At 38.5% G+C, this 19,362-nt stretch overlaps 1 protein-coding gene and 1 non-coding gene across 3 annotated transcripts in view; both read left to right on the top strand.

Annotated features, from left to right (window-relative positions):
• The first annotated feature begins 1,216 nt into the window (after window positions 1-1,216).
• Window positions 1,217-19,362, top strand: part of GORASP2 (golgi reassembly stacking protein 2) — a 29,434-nt gene continuing 11,288 nt past the window's right edge. The window contains exons 1-5 of one of the 2 annotated variants that reach the window (XM_024765719.1): window positions 1,217-1,448; window positions 13,577-13,657; window positions 15,419-15,622; window positions 16,529-16,615; window positions 17,396-17,526. In XM_024765719.1, coding sequence (XP_024621487.1) covers window positions 1,386-1,448; window positions 13,577-13,657; window positions 15,419-15,622; window positions 16,529-16,615; window positions 17,396-17,526 — 566 coding nt within the window. In that variant the 5' untranslated portion in view covers window positions 1,217-1,385. The remainder of the gene's footprint in view (window positions 1,449-13,576; window positions 13,658-15,418; window positions 15,623-16,528; window positions 16,616-17,395; window positions 17,527-19,362) is intronic. The other variant, XM_024765720.1, reaches the window with a different exon arrangement.
• Window positions 16,122-16,194, top strand: TRNAG-CCC (transfer RNA glycine (anticodon CCC)). The gene has a single exon. It is a non-coding gene; the product is annotated as a tRNA-Gly (tRNA).

Here is a 19,362-nt window from a genome sequence, read left to right as displayed (position 1 = left end):
TTCATCTCCTGGTTATGTCCTTCATATCTCTTTTAATCCAGTACAGACCCCTTTTTTTTTTTTCTGCGGTACGAGGACCTCTCACTGTTGTGGCCTCTCCCGTTGCGGAGCACAGGCTCCGGACGCGCATGCTCAGCGGCCATGGCACACTGGCCCAGCCGCTCCGCGGCATGTGGGATCTTCCCAGACCAGGGCACGAACCTGTGTCCCCTGCATCGGCAGGCGGACTCTCAACCACTGCACCACCAGGAAAGCCCAGACCCTTTCTTATTATTCTGACTTGATGAAAAGAACTGGCCAGCTGTTCTAAAGAACAGCCCATTTCTTTTATTTTTGTCTGGTTGTTTCCTTATGAAGTCATTTTACTTGTTCTCTCCTTTGTATTCCTGTAAACTGGAAGATCTAAATAAAGGTGTGAGAAGAGCAAGTTAAACATTTTGGTCTGGCATACTTCATGGGTGATAATAGTTACTTCACGTTGCTTCACATCAGAATACACATGTTCTGATATCTGGTTGATCCACCGTTAGTGATGGCCAAATTGACCCCTGGGCAATAACTGGGAATTTTGGAGGGAAGGGACCAAAGGAGCAACCGAGTAGGAAAAGTGTGAATACAACTTGGCTACCTAAAGGAAGTGGAATGGGGAACCCAGCAGCAGGCGGTGCAACGCCAAGGTCATCCAACTGTGTTTCCCACTAGGGCATCGCTCAGGTTGTGATAGACTGATCTTGTTCTCACAATTAGGGAAACAAAAAGAGAACTTTGGTGGGTCCTCCATAAATCTTTAGGATATTTTCCTTTATAAAACTGAGCTAAGCGGAGCGGACACGGTACTCCGCCCACGGAGAGCCACTACCACGATCCTCTGCGCAACCTGGGGACAAGACCTAGAGGTTCAGAAACCCAGAGATTAGGGAGCTCGCTGTGTTTGCATCCGCCCCTATTCTTTTCAGCAGGAGCCCCTTCCCGGCCTCTGGCCACCAGGGGGAGCTACAGTCAAGCGACCGTTCTTTCGGTAGAGCGGGAACGCGTCTAGATGAATCTTGTCAAGCCCAGGGACCCGTAGTAAGGTGTAGCGACTGGATGAACCGTATTTCTGCTCTCTCGCGAGCACGAATAGGCCTCTCCCCGCCCTCCACTCCAGCCCTGCCTCCCGGGCTCAGACCCCTCCCGGTGGCTCGCGGCAGGTGGCGCTGTCTGCGGCGTCGCAGCGGCCCTGGCTGCCGCGGCGACGATCTCCCAGCGGGCAGTGCGGCCCGGCTCTCCTGAGGCTGCGAGTGCCACGTCCCAAGTGCTACGCGGAGGAGCGGAGAGGGCGGTGCGCGGGGGGGGGGCGGGGAGAAGCGCGGAGCCCGGCCTGGCCGCCTTGATCGCCCGCCGCCATGGGCTCCTCGCAGAGCGTCGAGATCCCAGGCGGGGGCACGGAAGGCTACCACGTCCTGCGGGTAAGGGCTTCGACGGCGGCCCGGGGGCGGCGGGCTGGAGGCGGGGCCCGGCCGCGGGGAGGCGGAGGCCCCGACGGGCTTCTTCCCGGGGCAGCCAGGCCTCTCCCGAAGGAGAGGCGACCGCGGGCGCTGCTTTGGCCGAGGCCGGCTCAGGAGGCCGCTCACAACCCGGGACCAGAGGAGGCAGCCGGCGACTTGGCCAGGAGCGGCCCAGGCGAGAGGGCAACCTTGACTCCTTTCCTCTTCACGGCCTTCTCTGTCCCCACTCCTTCATTCTTAGCTCCCAAAGTTAGGGAAGGCTCAGGCGCAGTCTGCAAAAGAGGTGATGGTGAAGGTAGCATTTGAGTTTTCCGAGAAAAGGAAGCCTGGAACCCGCAGACTAGAGGCGGTGGATGCGACGGCAGGTGTTGATTCTCCTCCGCGCTGTCCGGGTGTCCGAAAAGGCCAATTAAGCAAACAAAACGAAATGGCCTAGAAGTAGGTTTGACGGACTTAAATCTACTTGATTTTGACTGTGGTTTTCTCTCTCCTGTGTCGCTCCTGACCTTCCCAACCCTGCTCTTACCACATTTCTGGCGGTGGGAACTTCCGTTCTCTTTTTTCTAAAGCTGCTCAGGGTGTGGTGGAGATTAAGGTTTAGCTCCACAGTGTAAAAGAGGTAATGGAGAGGAACGTTTTTTTAAAAAAAAAAAAAATCCAGGTAAATAAAGGAAAGCAACTTCGGTCACCAGGATGCAGAGAAACATAGTATCTCGAAAGGTGTTAGCTAAGCCCCAGTTATGAACAGCCTGGGTTTTACGGAGCGTGTGGTCCTTTCCCCAAGGAACTGGGAGTCTTTAAAAGAGGCAGTGTTGGTTGTGTGTTGTGACACCTGCGTTGAGTGATAACATGATGGACTGTCAACAAAGTGGCCCCAATCTGTAGCACCATTTCAGGACATAATATAGTGTAAATAGATAGCTCCTCACAGGCAAGAGCATTTTCACTGAAAGTGGGAAAGTGCACTTCCTGGTGCTAGTCATCTTCTTCCTTAGGTCCCATGTTTTAGGTGAGACAGCATTCTTAGGGCCGTTATCAATCACCTTTCTGATCTTCAGGATTATCACGTCTAATTGTCTCTCCACTCTGCTAAAAATCCCTCTTGAAGCCATACGCTTGGTGGGAAAGGATGATTTTCCCAGAAAATAAAGGGAATCTATAAATAAACCATAATACCTTCCTGTTCTCTTTAGCTAAACCAACCCCCAAGTGCCACACTGATAGGGGAAATGGAAGGAGAATTGTCAGATCCCAGATGTGAAGTTAAAGTTAGTGGCGGTACTTTCTCTATTCTCTGGTTTGATTCTGAGTGCTTTGCAGTATGTTAAACAGTATTACTAGCTGATTCTCACAGTTGCTGATTGTGGCCATGAATCCTTGGGGATTCGTGATATTTTTATAATTACGCGCTAGGTAAAGCACAGTATTAATGAGTGTTAAAAGTCTGTAAGAAAGGTGTACATATCAAAAGGATTCCAGTTCAGTGACTTCTGTTGACTTTTGTTAATGACTACGTTCGTTGTTAAACAAGTTGAAGTGTATTTCTTTACATAGGTGCACCTCCGAAAATCAGCACTCATACATATTCAGTAGTGCAGATGCTGTTATTCTATAAATACGATTTTTAGAAGCACTAGGGGCAACCTTAGTTTCCAGTCTGCATCTGGAGCATAAATATTGCAAAAGATGAAATAATTCTTTTTTCATTTGAATTTTATTAGAGGGAGCTTTAAAATAGTAATGATCATCTAGTTTAGGAGAATTTTAAAAATTGTTTCTGAGTTCCTAACCCACTCTGCTCTGATTCTGTAATTGGTTTCTTTATCTTTGTTTTTAGAGGGGAAAAGTACTCTGTTAAATCTCAACATACAAAAATTTTCTTTTCATTTGTTATTGCCTAAATTATGGTTGTATATTTCATCTCTGGATTACTGAGCTTGTAAACCTGAGTAAATATGGCAGGATAATCATGGAATAAAATCACCCATGTTTAACAAGTTCTAGAATGATTTAATTAGAAGTTAGTTTTCTTTAACAATTCCCTGGCCATTTCCTTGCTAGTGATAAAAACTTGTATGATTGTTTTGAAATACCAATTTATAGTGACACCCATATACACTGCTATTTTATTACTGTTATTTTTAAATTGTATTCCTACAATTCAGAGATTGACCTTTATGTTTCCTCTGTTATTTTTTCATATCCATTGTTAGATTCTGCTTTAAAAAATATTTAGGGGACAACCTTGAAATGTTTCCAGATTTTCTGCTATGAACAGTGTACTTACCTTTTTATCTATTACGTATTAATGCACATTTTCATTTTGTGATCATATTATATACCCAACTCCCCATACTCACCCTAGAAGTAACCAACATAGTTTATGTATCATAGTTTATGTATCCTTTCAGAAATGTTTTATGAGTGTAAAAGAATCTGCCACCACCCCCAACCTTTCACTGTTTCTTTTTGTTTCCTTTTGTAACTGTTAGAATAACATGCTACATATGGTTAAACACCCTGGTCGTCTTTTTTGGCAAAGTGTCTTGTCTGTCTTTCCATAGCAGCGCACAGAGATTTGCCTCTTGCCTTCACCTAGCTCCATAGTAAGTCTTTTATACCATAGTTTGGTTAAGTACCACCTCCTGGTGTTAGACATTTAGTTTTTCTAGTCTTTTGCTGTTACAAATACATATCTACAACCTTAAATCCTACCTTTCGTTTTCACTTAAAATGTATTTTCCCATATTATTGAATTGTAATGTCTTTATATAAACATTGGTCTTCATTTTAGTAAATTACTACATTGTTTTCTGATTATCGGCACGTGTTCATTAGAGAGCATTTGGATAAGTTCAGAAAGTATAACAAAAAACCTAAATTACCTGTAATCCTGCCATCTAAAGGTAAATACTGTTGAAGTATTTTTCCTCGTCTTTTTTTTCCCTGTGCCTACCATTGCCCTTTAGCCATGTTTCACAAAGATTTTGAGTAATATGATATAATCAAGTACAATATGGCCAAAAGTTATCATAGGATGTTGGCTTTACAACCTAAATATCCAACAAATGAGGAATTGTTAAATAAATCAAGGCCTAACTACAGATTGGAATTCTGTGCATTCAGTGAAAATTATGTTTCAAAACACTCTGTGGTCACAGGTATGCCTCTGTGTGTGTGCATGTACATTTGAGTGCCTAGGGAAATAAAATGGAAACATAATAAGCCAGGATATTAAAATGATTATTGGTGGATGGTGACATTTTTATTCCTTTTAAATTTTAATATATTACCCCAAATTTTCACAGTGACTATGAAATATTTGTATATTTACAAAAAATATAGTTATAAAAATTATTTTTTGAAAGTGGACTCCTAGTGAAAGATTTTAAAATTTGTTCAGAAGCTTTCTTTTGAAAATAACATTATAGGGAATTCCCTGGTCATCCAGTGGTTGGGATTCCTTGCCTCCTCTGCAGGGGGCACAGGTTGGATCCATGGTTGGGGAACTAGGATTCCACAAGCCGCAGGGCATGGCCAAAAAAGAAAAGAAAAAGAAAAAGAACGTTGTATTTCTGATTCCCTTATGCATTGGGTCAGGTTCCGCATTCACCATGCATACCACTTTTATTCCCATTCTCTAATCCTAACATAAGGCAGGAGAAATGTTAGCCAGGACTTCTCAGTTTGGTTAGAGGTTACTACAGTTGCAGTATGTTGAATACAGAATTCTTGTCTAGATTTTCTATTAATTATCAAGTAAACCCAACAAGACCATTTTCAAAATTACGTTTTTGGAGTTGCCTCATGGATGCCCATTATAAGATGTTTCTAAATTAAAATATTCAAATTAATTCCACTCTACACTTAATATTCTTTGAAATGGAGGGTATCTGAGGACATTCTGGAACCAGTGTTCACACCAGTATGGGGATATGGAAAATGTCATGTTCACTGTTCCTTATAATTTCCTCTGAGAGAGATTTTGAGATGATGGATGTTTTGAAGGAAAGGCCATTGAGATGAATTGTGTCTCCAGTGTAATAACAGGCTTTTATCTTCTGAGCCATTTGCTGCAGACTGGGCAGCATTAGGTACTCTCCTTAGAGGAGAAAGTGAGAGTAAGTGGAATTATTTCTGTAGAAAACAGAATACCTAGACCGTATCTACTATTATATAGATGTGCTCTTTTTCTTTTTTTTAAAGAGTTGCCTATACTTTTTAAAAAAATTAATTGATTAATTAGTTAATTTTATTTTTGGCTGTGTTTGGGTCTTTGCTGCTGCGCACAGGCTTTCTCTAGTTGCGGTGAGTGGGGACTTCTCTTTGTTGCGGTGTGCGGGCTTCTCATTGCGGTGCTTCTCTTGTTGTGGAGCACAGGCTCTAAGCGTGCGGGCTTCAGTAGTTGTGGCTCATGGGCTCTAGAGCACAGGCTCAGTAGTTATGGTGCACGGGCTTAGTTGCTCTGCGGCATGTGGGATCTTCCCAGACTAGGGCTCGAACCTATGTCCCCTGCATTGGCAGGTGGATTCTTAACCACTGTGCCACCAGGGAAGTCCCTAGATGTGCTCTTTTTTTAATGGAACCTAAGTAATCTACATGAAATCCTGCAAGATTTCAACTTGGTACTTGTTCTGAGAAAGTGAAATCCCATTATTTGATAGTCATAATTTTTTTTATTCTAACCCAGTGTTTCTCTAACTTTTTAAACTCATGCCCCCATTTGAAAACATAAAAATCTCACTATTATCCCTTATCTTCTCACTCATTCTGAAACAGTGGGTATAAAAAGAAAATAGTTGGGTTATTTGATGTTTTCCAAATATAAAGTTATAATTGAAAAAGCTTTATAAACACCATTTGAAGATTCTAACCTGCTCCCAAAATTGATCTCTTCTAATAAAAGGCTGTGAAATTGTTTAATACACATTCTTTGATATTGCTTTCAAATGTAGGAATCAAAATACTTCATTTTATTATGAATGAATGTTTTATTAATGCCATGAAATACAATGTTTGTGAACCTTAGGACACTTTTAGGAATTGTCAGTATAATTAGACATAAACTTTAACTGATATTAATAAGCCTCGAACAAATTAATAGTGTCATGTTGTTTGTATACCCTTATATATTTTTGTGATGAAGTGTGCTTTAATGTATGGATCTTCAGGATCCTCATTTGGGGAGACCTGCTCTTGGTGGGTAATTACGGTTTCTGTCTCTGGTCAGTAAGTAGTAGAGTGCACAGAACTGGCTTCAGTGCCTTTCTGGGTCAGATACTGACAGGGCTTTTTAATAATTCCCCTGAAATTTTCAGAAGAATTGAACTTAGAATAACCACTAATATCAGTACATTCATTTAATATTCTACCAAAAGGATTATATTGATTGATTTACTAATAAAAAAGCAGTTAACAATCTAAACTAGAAAATATCCATAAAGATTTGAGATGTGCTTTAGAATCTGACTGTAGATTGCCTTGGGAGTTGTGATTGTCAAGTAAGATGACTTTTTTCCAAACAACATATGCAAAAACAAAGTAGTTACTTTGAGAGACTGTATAGGTCTTCTTGGCATCGCATATCAATTTACTACAGCATGAAGAGAATAATGCTGGGGTTTTTTGGGTTTTGCTTGTGTGTTTGTTTTTTTAAGCATCAGTGAGGGATCATGTAAGCACATCATCCGTAGTAAGGAACCTTGTCATCTTGTGGACATGGATACATTGAGAGACTATCATAGTAGACCACTGGAGACCACCCTTGTGAATCACTAGATTCTAGTGTCACTCCATCACTTCATTGTCTTCCCTTGGGCAAACCTTTGAACTTCTTTGAGCTTCATTCTTTTTATCTGAAAAGTGGGGATAAGAGTAGTGCCTCCTCCACCTTTTGTTTTTGATTTTACTAAAAACCACATTAGATAGTATACATGAAAATATTTTGAAAAAAATCGAGCACATTAAATTTCTTTATTAAAAAATGCTGTCTACTTCATTGGTTATTCTGAGGATTAAATGGCATATTCCATGTAAAGCACTTAACATAGCATCTGGAATATGATAAAAACTCAATAAATGTTAGCTGTTACCTTTATTATTAGCATTTACGTTATTGTGTCACCTGTTGAGAACAACTATTATAGTGCCAATACTGCTTAAAATATACTTGTTGTAAACATTTTAATTAATATTTCCATTTAATTAGTCATTCAGCAGCTACTTTTTGTCCATGTACCTAACCCTGTACGTCACTGCTGTTTAAGTTTTGGATCAAATCTGACCCATTAATTTTATAAATGTCCCTGTTAATTTTTAAAGATCCTCATTTTTGAGGAAATTTTACATCTGTATTTTAAAAGATAGGTGAGTGCCAGTGTCCTTTTCATTGCTTTGCCACAGTGTTACTAAACACCTGAACTAAAATGACCTACAGTCTGTATAATTAAAAATGATCTTGTTGGGTTTGATCTACACTGTAAAATCTATAGATAGCTTAACAACAGACTTCTTTCATGGTGAGTCATTCAATCTTAGAGACTATCTAGTCAGCCTCCTCACTTTACAGCTAAGGAAAAGGAGCACAGAAAGATTATTGCCTGAGATCACACAGCAAGTTTTCTTTCCCTAAGAAACAAATACCCGAGTTGGTATTTGAAGAGTATAAAATGAGATGGCATGTTGTCAGAGTTTTAGTTTCTTCTGAAGCAGACCAGTTTCTTTCAGCATCATTTTTCTAACATGCAGATCTTTTCTAGGAAGCTATGATGTAGTGATGGGTTTTTATTTCATTTAATTAGCATTAGAATTTTATTTCAAATTTCTTCATATGTCACAAGTTACAGCATTGGGTCAGAATCAGGAGAACATGCTCTTTGATTTATTTTGATAAAACATGTGAAGAGAATGTTTTAACAGGTAAGCCTTGAACTCCTCCAGTCTAGCTTGGGGCTGTTACAGATAGTGCTGCTATGAATGTTACATTATGTATGCCTTTGGAGAACATATGTATTCCCATTCCTACAGGGTATACTAAATAGTGGAATATTTGCAACGATGTGTGTATTTTAGTATAGATATTGCCAAATAGCTTACTAACGTACATTCCCACTAGCAGCAATTAAGGTTTCTGATTGTTCCATATCCTCATAATACTTAGTATTTTCCCTTTTTCATCTTGGCCATTCTGATAGGTGTGTAGTGGTATCCCATTGTGGTTTTAATTTGCATTTCCTGATGACGGTTGAAGTCGACCACATTTTCATATTTATTGACCACTTCAGCATCCTCTTTTGTTTAGTGTCTGCTACAGTCTTTTCTCCATTTCGTTGTCTGTCTTCTTTTTTAAACAGCTTTATTGAAATGTAATTTACATACCATTAAATTCAGTCTTTTATTAAAGTTTACAGTTCATTGGTTGTTTAGTATATTCACCGAGTTGTGCAGCCATCCAGGACCTTTTTATCACCCTAGAAATAAACTCCATACCCATTAGCAGTTGCTCCCTTTTCCTCCTTCTCCCAGCCCCTGGTCACCACTAATCTACTTTCTATGGATTTGCCTATTCTGGACATTTCATATAAATGGAATCATACAATATATGGTCTTTGTGACTGGCTTCTTTCACTTAGCGTAATGTTTTCAAGGTTCACTCATGTTGTAGCATATATCAATACTTAATTCCTTTTTATTGCCAAATAATATTCCATTCTATAAGTGTACCACATTTTGTTTATCCATTCATCAGTTGAAGGACATTTCCACTTTCCAGCAGCTATGAAATTTGTGTATAAGTTTTTACATGGACATGTTTTCATTTCTTCTGGTTATATACCTAGGAGTGGAATTGCTAGGTCATACAATAACTCTCTGTTTGACATTTTGAGGATCTGCAAAACTGTTTTCCACAGAGGCTGCACCATTTTAGTATGAGGGTTCCAGTTTCTCCACATCCTTGCCAATCCTTGTTGTTGTCTTTTTTACTTTAGCAGGTTTTGTGAATGTGAAGTGGTATCTCATTGTGGTTTCACTCTCCTTAATGATTTGCAGTAATTCTGAATTTGTTCTGAATACAGTTCCTTTGTTGGATATTATGTTGTATCATTTCACTCCCTTAATTGTGTCTTTTGATGAGCAGAAGTTCATAGTTTTAGTAAAGTTTATCAGTTTTTAAAAAATTTATGGTTAGCTTTTTGTGTTCAGTTTAAGAAGTCTTGGGACTTCCTGGCGGTCCAGTGGTTAAGGCTCTTCCAGTGCAGGAGGCACGGATTTGATCCCTGGTCAGGGAACTAAGATCCCATCCCACATGCCATGCAGCGTGGCCAAAAAAAAGAAAAGTGTTCATACTTGATGATCTCAAAGATATTCTATGTTTTTCTCTAAAAGCTTTATTGTTTTACATTTGACCTTTAGATCTGACGTCCATATAGAATTGATTTTTGAGAGACAACATTTTTTAAAATGATTTATCTCCTCTACCTAGCTGACTGACGTTCTATGTCTTTTTCTCTTTTTTTGTTTAAGAGGTGAGAGATAATTAATACATGGCTAGAAAAATAATGTAGTGTCCAGGAATTAATTGGTTATAAAGTTTTGCCCTCAGGTGGTGATTGTGGAGTTAGGAAGAGGAGTTTAAGATTTGTAGGACTCCTATCATATGTCAGAGACTTCACTAGGCATTTTATGAACTTAAATTCATTCAGTCTCTACAATATTCTCGTAAAGTAGCTGGCATTTTCTCTTCCTTGCAGATGAGAAGATTGAGGCCCAGGAAGATAAACTTTCCCAAGCTCAAAAAGCTAATAAGTAGGCAAACCATGACTCAAAATCAAGTCAGTTTGGCTCTAAAATTCTATTATCTTTTCACAGTTCTTTTTTTTTTTTTTTTTGCGGTACACTGGCGTCTCACTGTTGTGGCCTCTCCCATTGCGGAGCACAGGCTCCGGACGCGCAGGCTCAACGGCCATGGCTCACGGGCCCAGCCGCTCCGCGGCATGTGGGACCTTCCCGGACCGGGGCACGAACCCATGTCCCCTGCATCGGCAGGCAGACTCTCAACCACTGCACCACCAGGGAAGCCCCATGTAAAATCTTAATTATTAAACTTTCAAAGTTAATCTGTTCATCTTAAATTGCTGTGATATTTGGCCCAATAATAAATTAAATAGCCCATGGAGCCGGGCATATTATGTTTTTTCTTTTTTTAAATTAAGATGGTTTGAAGGAAACAGACGAATCAACAATCATGAGACCTCATAGGGAACAAAGTATTGAAGTGGTAATCTGATGCTTGAGAGATTAGGTGCCTAAGAGATTCTTGTCAGTGGGTAATACTGCCAGAGGAACTTACCTTTGTGGATGTTTAATTTGTGGTGTAGTAGAATTTATTTTCCATGCTATGAAATATAGGAAATTTTCTTTAAATGAATTAGGGTCAAAGAGAGCATTTTCTAGGGCTCCCTCTGCTGGCTTCCTAGTAGTAATTAAGATACCTAGATGCCAGAATTGTGCTGGTACTAATGATGTAAATAAATTTAGGAAAGAAATTAATTTCAGGGTCCATTAGAAACAGAGATATCGATGTTTCTAGCAAATGAAAATAGAAAATAGAGAAAGGATTATTTATTTATTTTAGAATCCAAATTTAGCTATTAAATCTTTTTAGAGTTATGGGGAAGAACAATTCTAATGGTATTGGAAACTTTCCATTTCAAACAAATAGTGGTAAAACTTGATACTTGGAGGGTGGCATGATAAGAATCAGTGTGTGGGATCACCTTTCTTGGTTGGTGGTGATATTACAAAAGTATTGCCTTTAGCCCTTTTTAACTAAAAGGTGAAGTGTTGGCAGCCTCAGTGGAGAAGTCTGAAATTGATCAATGGACTAGTTGGTTTCTAGATAAAATGGTCATTTGGAAACATTTCCAGTCAGAGAATTAGATGATTAGATGTGGACCCCGTTAAATGAGAAGTTCCCTTCTGAGGGGGCTCCTAGGGTCTGCGCTAACTATTCTCTTTTTACACCTCAGGCATTTCGAACCTAATTGATAGGAACCTAATAGGCAGGCATCTTACACCTAGAGTATTATGACTTTTTTTGCCAGCTAGCTGTGACTTGACGTCTCTTTTCTTCTCATAATAGCTCCAGGCAGCCACCATTTTCCTTTCAGAGTTGCCATTTGAGGAGAAATCTATCTGCCATTTTGGAATATAAAATAGGCCCCATTTAAGAAAACTGAGTATAAAGAAAATAAACAGTATATACTGATTATTTTTATTAGCGAGCCAACACCTTTAAATAATAAGTCCCTTTGATATTTAACTCGTTTAATTTACAAAAATTATTTAATCCCACATTTGCAGGAAATTTTACATAAAACAAGGTCAGTTTTAGCAAGTTAAACATTGAGCTATCTTTATAATGGACAACTAACTATTCCTTACTGTGACAAATGAAGAAAATCTAGTTTTACTTCTTCAGAGGCAATGATAGTATAATTTGGCTTTAAATGAATGAAAGGTAACATTAATCCAAATAGTAATGAATGTATCATTAATCCAAGATCAAGTCTCATTAATCCAAGAAGTCTGATATAAGAGGGACATATTCTGGGGACAATTTGGGTTCCATTTTGAAAGCATTAAAATGATTTGTTACTGTGTGAATAGCTACAGATTGATGTATGGATGGATGTGGATCTGTTACTTGCATTAGCCTCAGAATTGACTATTAGAGCTGTTTAGACTATTGTATAAGTTCAGCCTACAAATATCAATGCAAACTCTTTTCATGGGATAGTTTCGACCATATTTAGTAACATCAAGCAGAATAAAAATTCCTTAAAACGTTATGAAAATATTTTAGAGGAAATGCAAAATGTTCTGTATTAACTTTTTGCTCTTTTGTCATATTACTACCATAACTAGCTACCAATATTTATATTACTGCAAATTTAGGAAATTTAATAGTTTATTTTAATCCATTTCAAATTGGGGATGCTAAACATTTGAGTTGTTGAGAAACTAGGTAATCTTAATCTTCAATGTAAAATCCTCTGTAAGTCTAGCTCCATTCTTTCCTTCCAGCCTTCTTACTGGACTAATAGTTATATACTTTTGAGTTTCACCTCTACCACTACCCAGCTGTAAGGCCATAGGCAAGTCATAAGATGGTTTCTTCACCTGTAAAATAAAAGAATTGCACAAAATCCATGGTTTTAACACTTTATTTGGGTTGAGGAGAAACCTTTTGAGAATCTGAGGAAAGCCATGGATCTTTACACCCTGAAAACTGCTGATTCATACAAAATGTTGCATGTAATTCATTTCTATCCCATACCACCCTGTTGGCTCTAGGTATACTATATTATGATCCTCATTTTTCAGGCTCCCCCTGGGTTTTTACTCATATTATGTCTTTAACTTTCAAATGTTTTTTCTCATCCCCTTATCCATCTGCACCTTTGAAAGTTCTACCCCCTTTTAAAGCACAATTCAAATGTCATTTTTTTTTCTGTGAGACTTCTTCAGTCAGATTTAATCTTCCCCTTAGAACTTTGTACCTCCATTATAACCATTAACATCTTTGGGCTTGTATTACAGCTATTAGAGGTCTGTGTCCTCCATCTCTCCTTCTTCTTGCCTGTTCCTCAACAGGTTATAAATGTCTTGATAACAGTGGCTATGTTCCTACATTAGTTTTGTAATTGAATAGTGCCTTGCTAGTAGTAGTCATGTAATAAGTAGAATAAATTAATTTGAATTTGCCACTCAGTTGTAATGATTAACTGTCTGCTATGCCATGCGCTAAATGCTGGGAGGATTGTCCCCCACCCCCCAAAAAGCAGAAAGTGGTGTGAAATAGAACCATAGAGGAAAAACCTCATGTACGAGATGAATTTAAAGAATGAGTAGAATTTAGGGAGCTGCAGGGACATTATCTGGGAGATAAAGAGAAATAAGAGAACTAGTGGGTACCTGTATCAATGAAATTAATCTATTTTTACTGAAAAGTGATGGGTATTAAAATTTAGCTTTTGATTCATAATTAAGCTTTGCATTTTTCATTTTTGGCATTTTTGTTTTTACAGGTACAAGAAAATTCCCCAGGACATAGAGCTGGACTGGAGCCATTCTTTGACTTTATTGTTTCTATTAATGGTTCGAGATTAGTAAGTTCAGCTTTTTATAGTTATGCCTATGGTATTTTGTAATCTTTTGAAAATGGAATTTTTCAAATTATCTGGGATGGATATTTATTCATTGGTTACAAACATTATTTAGAGTATGATACCAATAAAATAACCCTGTGTTAGTAAACATGAGAATGTCAAATATAGAATACTATACCTCACACTCCAGTGATAATCTTAGGAGAAGAAAATCACTGGAGACTTTTACTTTATATGTTAAATATTTAATTTTTTTAAGCAGAAAGATGTGGTTTTGTTGCTCTTTTGCTTTTTCAAAGATGTCAGACTTTTGTAGGTTATTGGCAAATGGATTAGTAAAGACTCATTCTCAAGTAACTTGTCAGTTTTCTTGTTGCTCAATTCCCTGATATATCAACAGAAATAATGTTACAAAACTATACAGAGATGTGTTCCAGAAGTGCACAATTAAAACCACTTTCTATGGGCTTCCCTGGTGGCGCAGTGGTTGAGAGTCCACCCGCCGATGCAGGGGACACGGGTTCGTGCCCCGGTCCGGGAAGATCCCACATGCCGCGGAGCGGCTGGGCCCGTGAGCCACGGCCGCTGAGCCTGCGCGTCCGGAGCCTGTGCTCCGCAACGGGAGAGGGCACAACAGTGAGAGGCCCGCATACCGCAAAAACAACAACAACAACAAAAACCCACTTTTTATAAGTTGCTTTCAGTTTACATGTAGTAAAATCCAATAGGAAGGAAACTATAATTTCAGTAAAGGAAATTCTTATGACAATGGCTGCTTTGTTGGTTTATTTTTTCACAACAGTTTATTTTTTCACAACAGTCTTATTTTTTCACAACAGTAATGAAATATTTAACATGCTGTTTCCGTTTTCTTTTCCTGCCAGTTTGTAGTAAATAAAGTGTATATGTAGGAGTAGAGTCTAAAGTTAAACTTCAACTCTAGCAGATGTTTTAGATTTTTAAAATCAAAGTCATACCAACTCTGTTAGTAATATGTCTTCTTGTGGACTATTTTGGTTTTTTATCATTGAAGCCCTGGATCATTTCAAATAATGTTAGCTTGCAAATTCTGTAATTCCATAGTCAGCTATGGAGTTGTTCCTAATGTTATTTGAACACAAGTTCATGTGCCTGATGCACAGTGGGGCCAGACAGTACCGAAATGTCAGAGTCTGGAGCAGAGAAAGGTTTATTGCAGGGCCAAGCAAGGAGAATGAGTGGCTCATGTTCAGAAAAACCTGAACTCCCCGAAGGGTTTCAACAAAGCATTTTTAAAGGCAAGGGGAGGGGAGGGGTGTCCCACGGTATGTGATCAGCTCATGCACAATTCTCTGGTTAATGTTGATCAATCCTTAGCCACCAGTAGGTCTGGAGGCTACCTGCTCATGATCTTCAGGTAGTTAATTTCTTCCTTTTGGTGGTGGTTTTTAGTATTTGAAAAACTCAGGAAATATGCATGAGATACTATTATGTGGGTACTTCAGAGAGGTACTACAGCAGAGGATAGGGGGAAAGGCCTGTCACAGGAAGGCCCCATAGGGTCCTGCTCTGTTACACTAACATAAATTCTTAATTTCTTGACATTCTTTTACTTTGAGGAGTATTTGAATGTTAATGAAACCTCCACCTATTGAATGTTTTATTTATGTTAATAATATTATTCCAGTAGGGCCATGGGATGCTTAAGGTAAGATAATTAACATTAGATTTTTACTGTTAAGTAAATGTTTTTTATTAAGAAAAATTTCTATGTGTTTACAGAATAAAGACAATGATACTCTTAAGGATCTACTGAAAGCAAATGTTGAAAAGCCTGTAAAAATGCTTATCTACAGTAGTAAAACACTGGAGCTGCGAGAGACCTCAGTCACACCAAGTAACATGTGGGGTGGCCAGGGCTTGTTGGGAGTGAGCATTCGTTTCTGCAGCTTTGATGGGGCAAATGAAAACGTTTGGCATGTGTTGGTAGGTATCAACTGTGAATTGTTACTTGCAGTTTAAGAAACAGTATAGAAAGGTGTTTTAATAGTGGTTTTCTCCAATTTGGTGAGATTGTAGGGGTATTATTAGGCTATATTTAGTTTCTGAAAATCAGAATTGATTGCTTTTAAAATATGGATTAGTGAAAAAGAAAAACAACTTGAGGAAGAGAAGCAAATATGATGCCTAAGAACTATTTTTCTTTTTTTCTTTTTTTTTTTTTTTTTTAGTACGCGGGGCTCTCACTGTTGTAGCCTCTCCCGTTGTGGAACAGAGGCTCCAGATGCGCAGGCTCAGCGGCCATGGCTCACGGGCCCAGCCGCTCCGCGGCATGTGGGATCTTCCCAGACCGGGGCATGAACCCGTGTCCCCTGCATCGGCAGGCAGACTCTCAACCACTGCGCCACCAGGGAAGCCCAAGAACTATTTTTTAATGATTTATCCATTAGAAGAAGGTATTTTAAAGCAAATAGCTACAGGAACTTCCCTGGTGGTCCAGTGGTTAAGACTCTGCATTCCCAATGCAGGGGGCCCGGGTTCGATCCCTGGTCAGGGAGCTAGATCCCACGTGCCGCAACTAAAGATCCCGCATGCCGCAACGAAAATCCCAAGTGCTGCAACTAAGACCTGGCGCAGCTAAATAAATAAATATTAAAAAATAAAATAAAGCAAATAGCTACAGAAATGTTTTAAATATTTGTTAAATATTGTGGGTTGTTTAATGCTTGGGAGATTAAATATATATATATCCTATAGTTTCTGATCTGACATCTCTAACAAGAAAAATACAGGGGGGGTTAAATTACTATAATTAAGGACTGAACTATACAATTTGGAAGATTATTTTATATGCAATAATTTGATGGGGGGGTTGTTTTTGTGTCATCCTAGGAAGTGGAATCAAATTCTCCTGCAGCACTGGCAGGTCTTAGACCTCATAGTGATTATATCATTGGAGCAGATATGGTCATGAATGAGGTAATTCGTTTGTTTATTAATACTAACAATTATTTAACATTTTCTCATTAATGGTTAAATTCAGAAGTATATTTGCACACTTCACATTTAAAGTTGAAATTTAGGTCTTTGCTGATCAAGATAGCTTACGCTCCAGGGTGTTAAACAGAAATCTGGGAGGTGTCTTACTAGGTACAGCTGTGACGAAAAAATACACTCTGTGGCAATTGCACAGATTTTGTGTATGGTATATATTAGAAATCTCTTGTACCTCAAGATTAAATTGAATCCTCGTCTTGATTATTGATTTCCTTTTCTCTTCTCCTTTCTAAGGTAACAAAATTGGCTTAGCTGTATTAGCTGGATCCTTTTCCTTGTCTGTTAGCTAGTGGAAGTATATATTGCTAAATCACAAATGAGAGAAAAAATAAGGTGCCCAGAGAACCAGGTCTTAATAATGGATAGTAAGCAGAATATGTAGAATTTGGGTATAGAAGACTTTTACTAAAATTGCTGACTAGGTCTTACAGAACTGGACATGAGGCCTTGCATTGTGTAGATAGGTAATATATTGAATTAAACCTCGTTTGGAGTATTGGTTTTAAGAAATGATTTTTATGTCCAGCAGCAGGGCCCAGAATCTGGTTTTTGTGTATGTCATTTTTTTCATTCTTGTTGTTTTAGGTGTGTTTTTTGTTTGTTTGTTTTAGGTTTTTGTTGTTTTAGATATTAGTCAGGTTCGAGACCTACTATTCTAAAGTTCAGTAACAAAAACATTTTTCTCCTGTAATGCTTTTGCAGTCTGAAGATCTGTTCAGCCTTATTGAAACACATGAAGCAAAACCATTGAAACTTTATGTGTATAATACAGACACTGATAACTGTCGAGAAGTGATTATTACACCAAATTCTGCATGGGGTGGAGAAGGCAGGTAAGGTCATTTTTTAGACTAAGTTATGACTACTTAAATTTACCAGTCAGATGTGTTGTAAACATTGTTTTTATTTTGAAACAAGTTATTGGTTTATTGTAAGACTTCTCTTGAGAAAAGGAAAGAGCTGACCTAGAATATTGAATCCAATAATTCATATTTTTAAAGCACATATTTATTGAGCATGGTACACATACCCAGTCCTTTTCTTTCTGATCTAACAAACTTCTTTGTTTTGTTATTTTATTAAAATAGTTTTCAGTTTTATTTTATTTTCCTAAAATTCCCTCCTCAGCAGTGGGACAATACAGTATAACTTTCTGTAGCTGCTGGGGAAATTTATTAGCACTTTGTGGAAACTGTTACCTTTTAGAAATGGACAGGCTGATTTTAACCAAAAGTTAGACAAAATTGCAACAACAATAAAAAGCAATTTAGAAAGAGGATCAAGCCAAGCATAAAAGCAAACTTTATAAAATCAGTTTTCTGGGACTGTTCATCAAGTCAGTTCCCTAATTTCAAAAGGCCAGACCAAAGCAAAGCATGCTGACTTAACATGGTATCTTTAGGTCTTCTGTCTACTGTTTAAATTGAAATTTTTCATTGTTTTGAAAGTTCTAAGAACCTTTTTTAATTTGAGGAATTGTTGAGTGTAAACCAGAATTATAGGAAAGCCTAGAGTTTGGAAACTTCTACCAGTGTTTTATAAAAGTTCCAGCACTTGCTGGGAAAAGGATGGCTTAGCTGATGCAGACGGAGAAAGCCTGTTTGCTCACAGTACCTTTACCCACACTACCTGAGGTTCTACAGCTAAATGTATATTGCCACCAGAATGCTAACTTGTTGCAATTTGAGAAAATGAGATAGAAAATGTGGCCTGTCTGGGGGCCATACTTGACCAAGTTATCATTGTCCTTTGTCCAGGTTTGTAAACACACAGAAAGATGATCTTCTTAAGGTATTCAAAGTTGATTTCATTTCAGAGGGACTGCCTCATATAAACTAAATTTGCAAAGAAGCTTCTGTCATCATTAGAGAGGCAAATTTTCAGTTTACAATAGAAAAATAACCCCTCTCCAGTTAGAATAATACTTAGATCCTATTACTACCACAAGATTGCTTGGTGAGCATGAAATCAAAGTCTTACGGAAGAGATTCTAGATGGTGAAGTTCAGCAGCAAAGAACATTGCTAGTTCATTAATTTTTAATTATGCTGACTAAATACTGCTACATTCTTGTTCTTAGAGCCCTTCTTTTCTAGACTTTAGCAGTTATTCCTTTTCTATGGAAGACATTTTTCCTATTGATGTGGTTTAGTACCACTGGTCAGCCGTTGCTTTAGACAGGCCCATACAGACCACTTTCCTGAGTCTGCCCCCATTTGGCATATGTGTGCCTCTGGTTTTCATTCCTTCCTCAGAGGCTGACCACATTACTTTCATTACAGCACATTTTTCTTAGCTTCATTCTTGGGCTGTCTTTAAATTTATGGAGGTCTCCCTCTTGCCTCAAGTGCCTCCTCTACCACCACTTAGTTCTTTTGATTAATAAGCACCTTGTTTTTAAATGTAGCTACCTCTGAAAGGCTTGTATTTGATCAGTATAAATTATTTAATCTTTCTTTCTTCCTCTAAATCTATCTGAGATCCAGTTCAGCAAAATTTGCAGCTTGATGGTATAGGGAGGAAAAGTGAGAGAAGAGGGAACAAGTAATTTTTTAATATGAAGCATTGTTATGAAATCACATTTGGATAAGGAAGAGCCGAAGTTGGCCACTGCCTGCTCTCCCCGCTTTTGGTGGTAGTAGTACCCATGGAAATAACAGCTGCCCTGGC

This window comes from Neophocaena asiaeorientalis, unplaced genomic scaffold (assembly GCF_003031525.2).
Source record: "Neophocaena asiaeorientalis asiaeorientalis breed wild unplaced genomic scaffold, Neophocaena_asiaeorientalis_V1.1 scaffold721, whole genome shotgun sequence".
NCBI lineage: Eukaryota > Metazoa > Chordata > Mammalia > Artiodactyla > Phocoenidae > Neophocaena > Neophocaena asiaeorientalis.
This window is presented reverse-complemented; position numbering and strand designations above follow the sequence as displayed.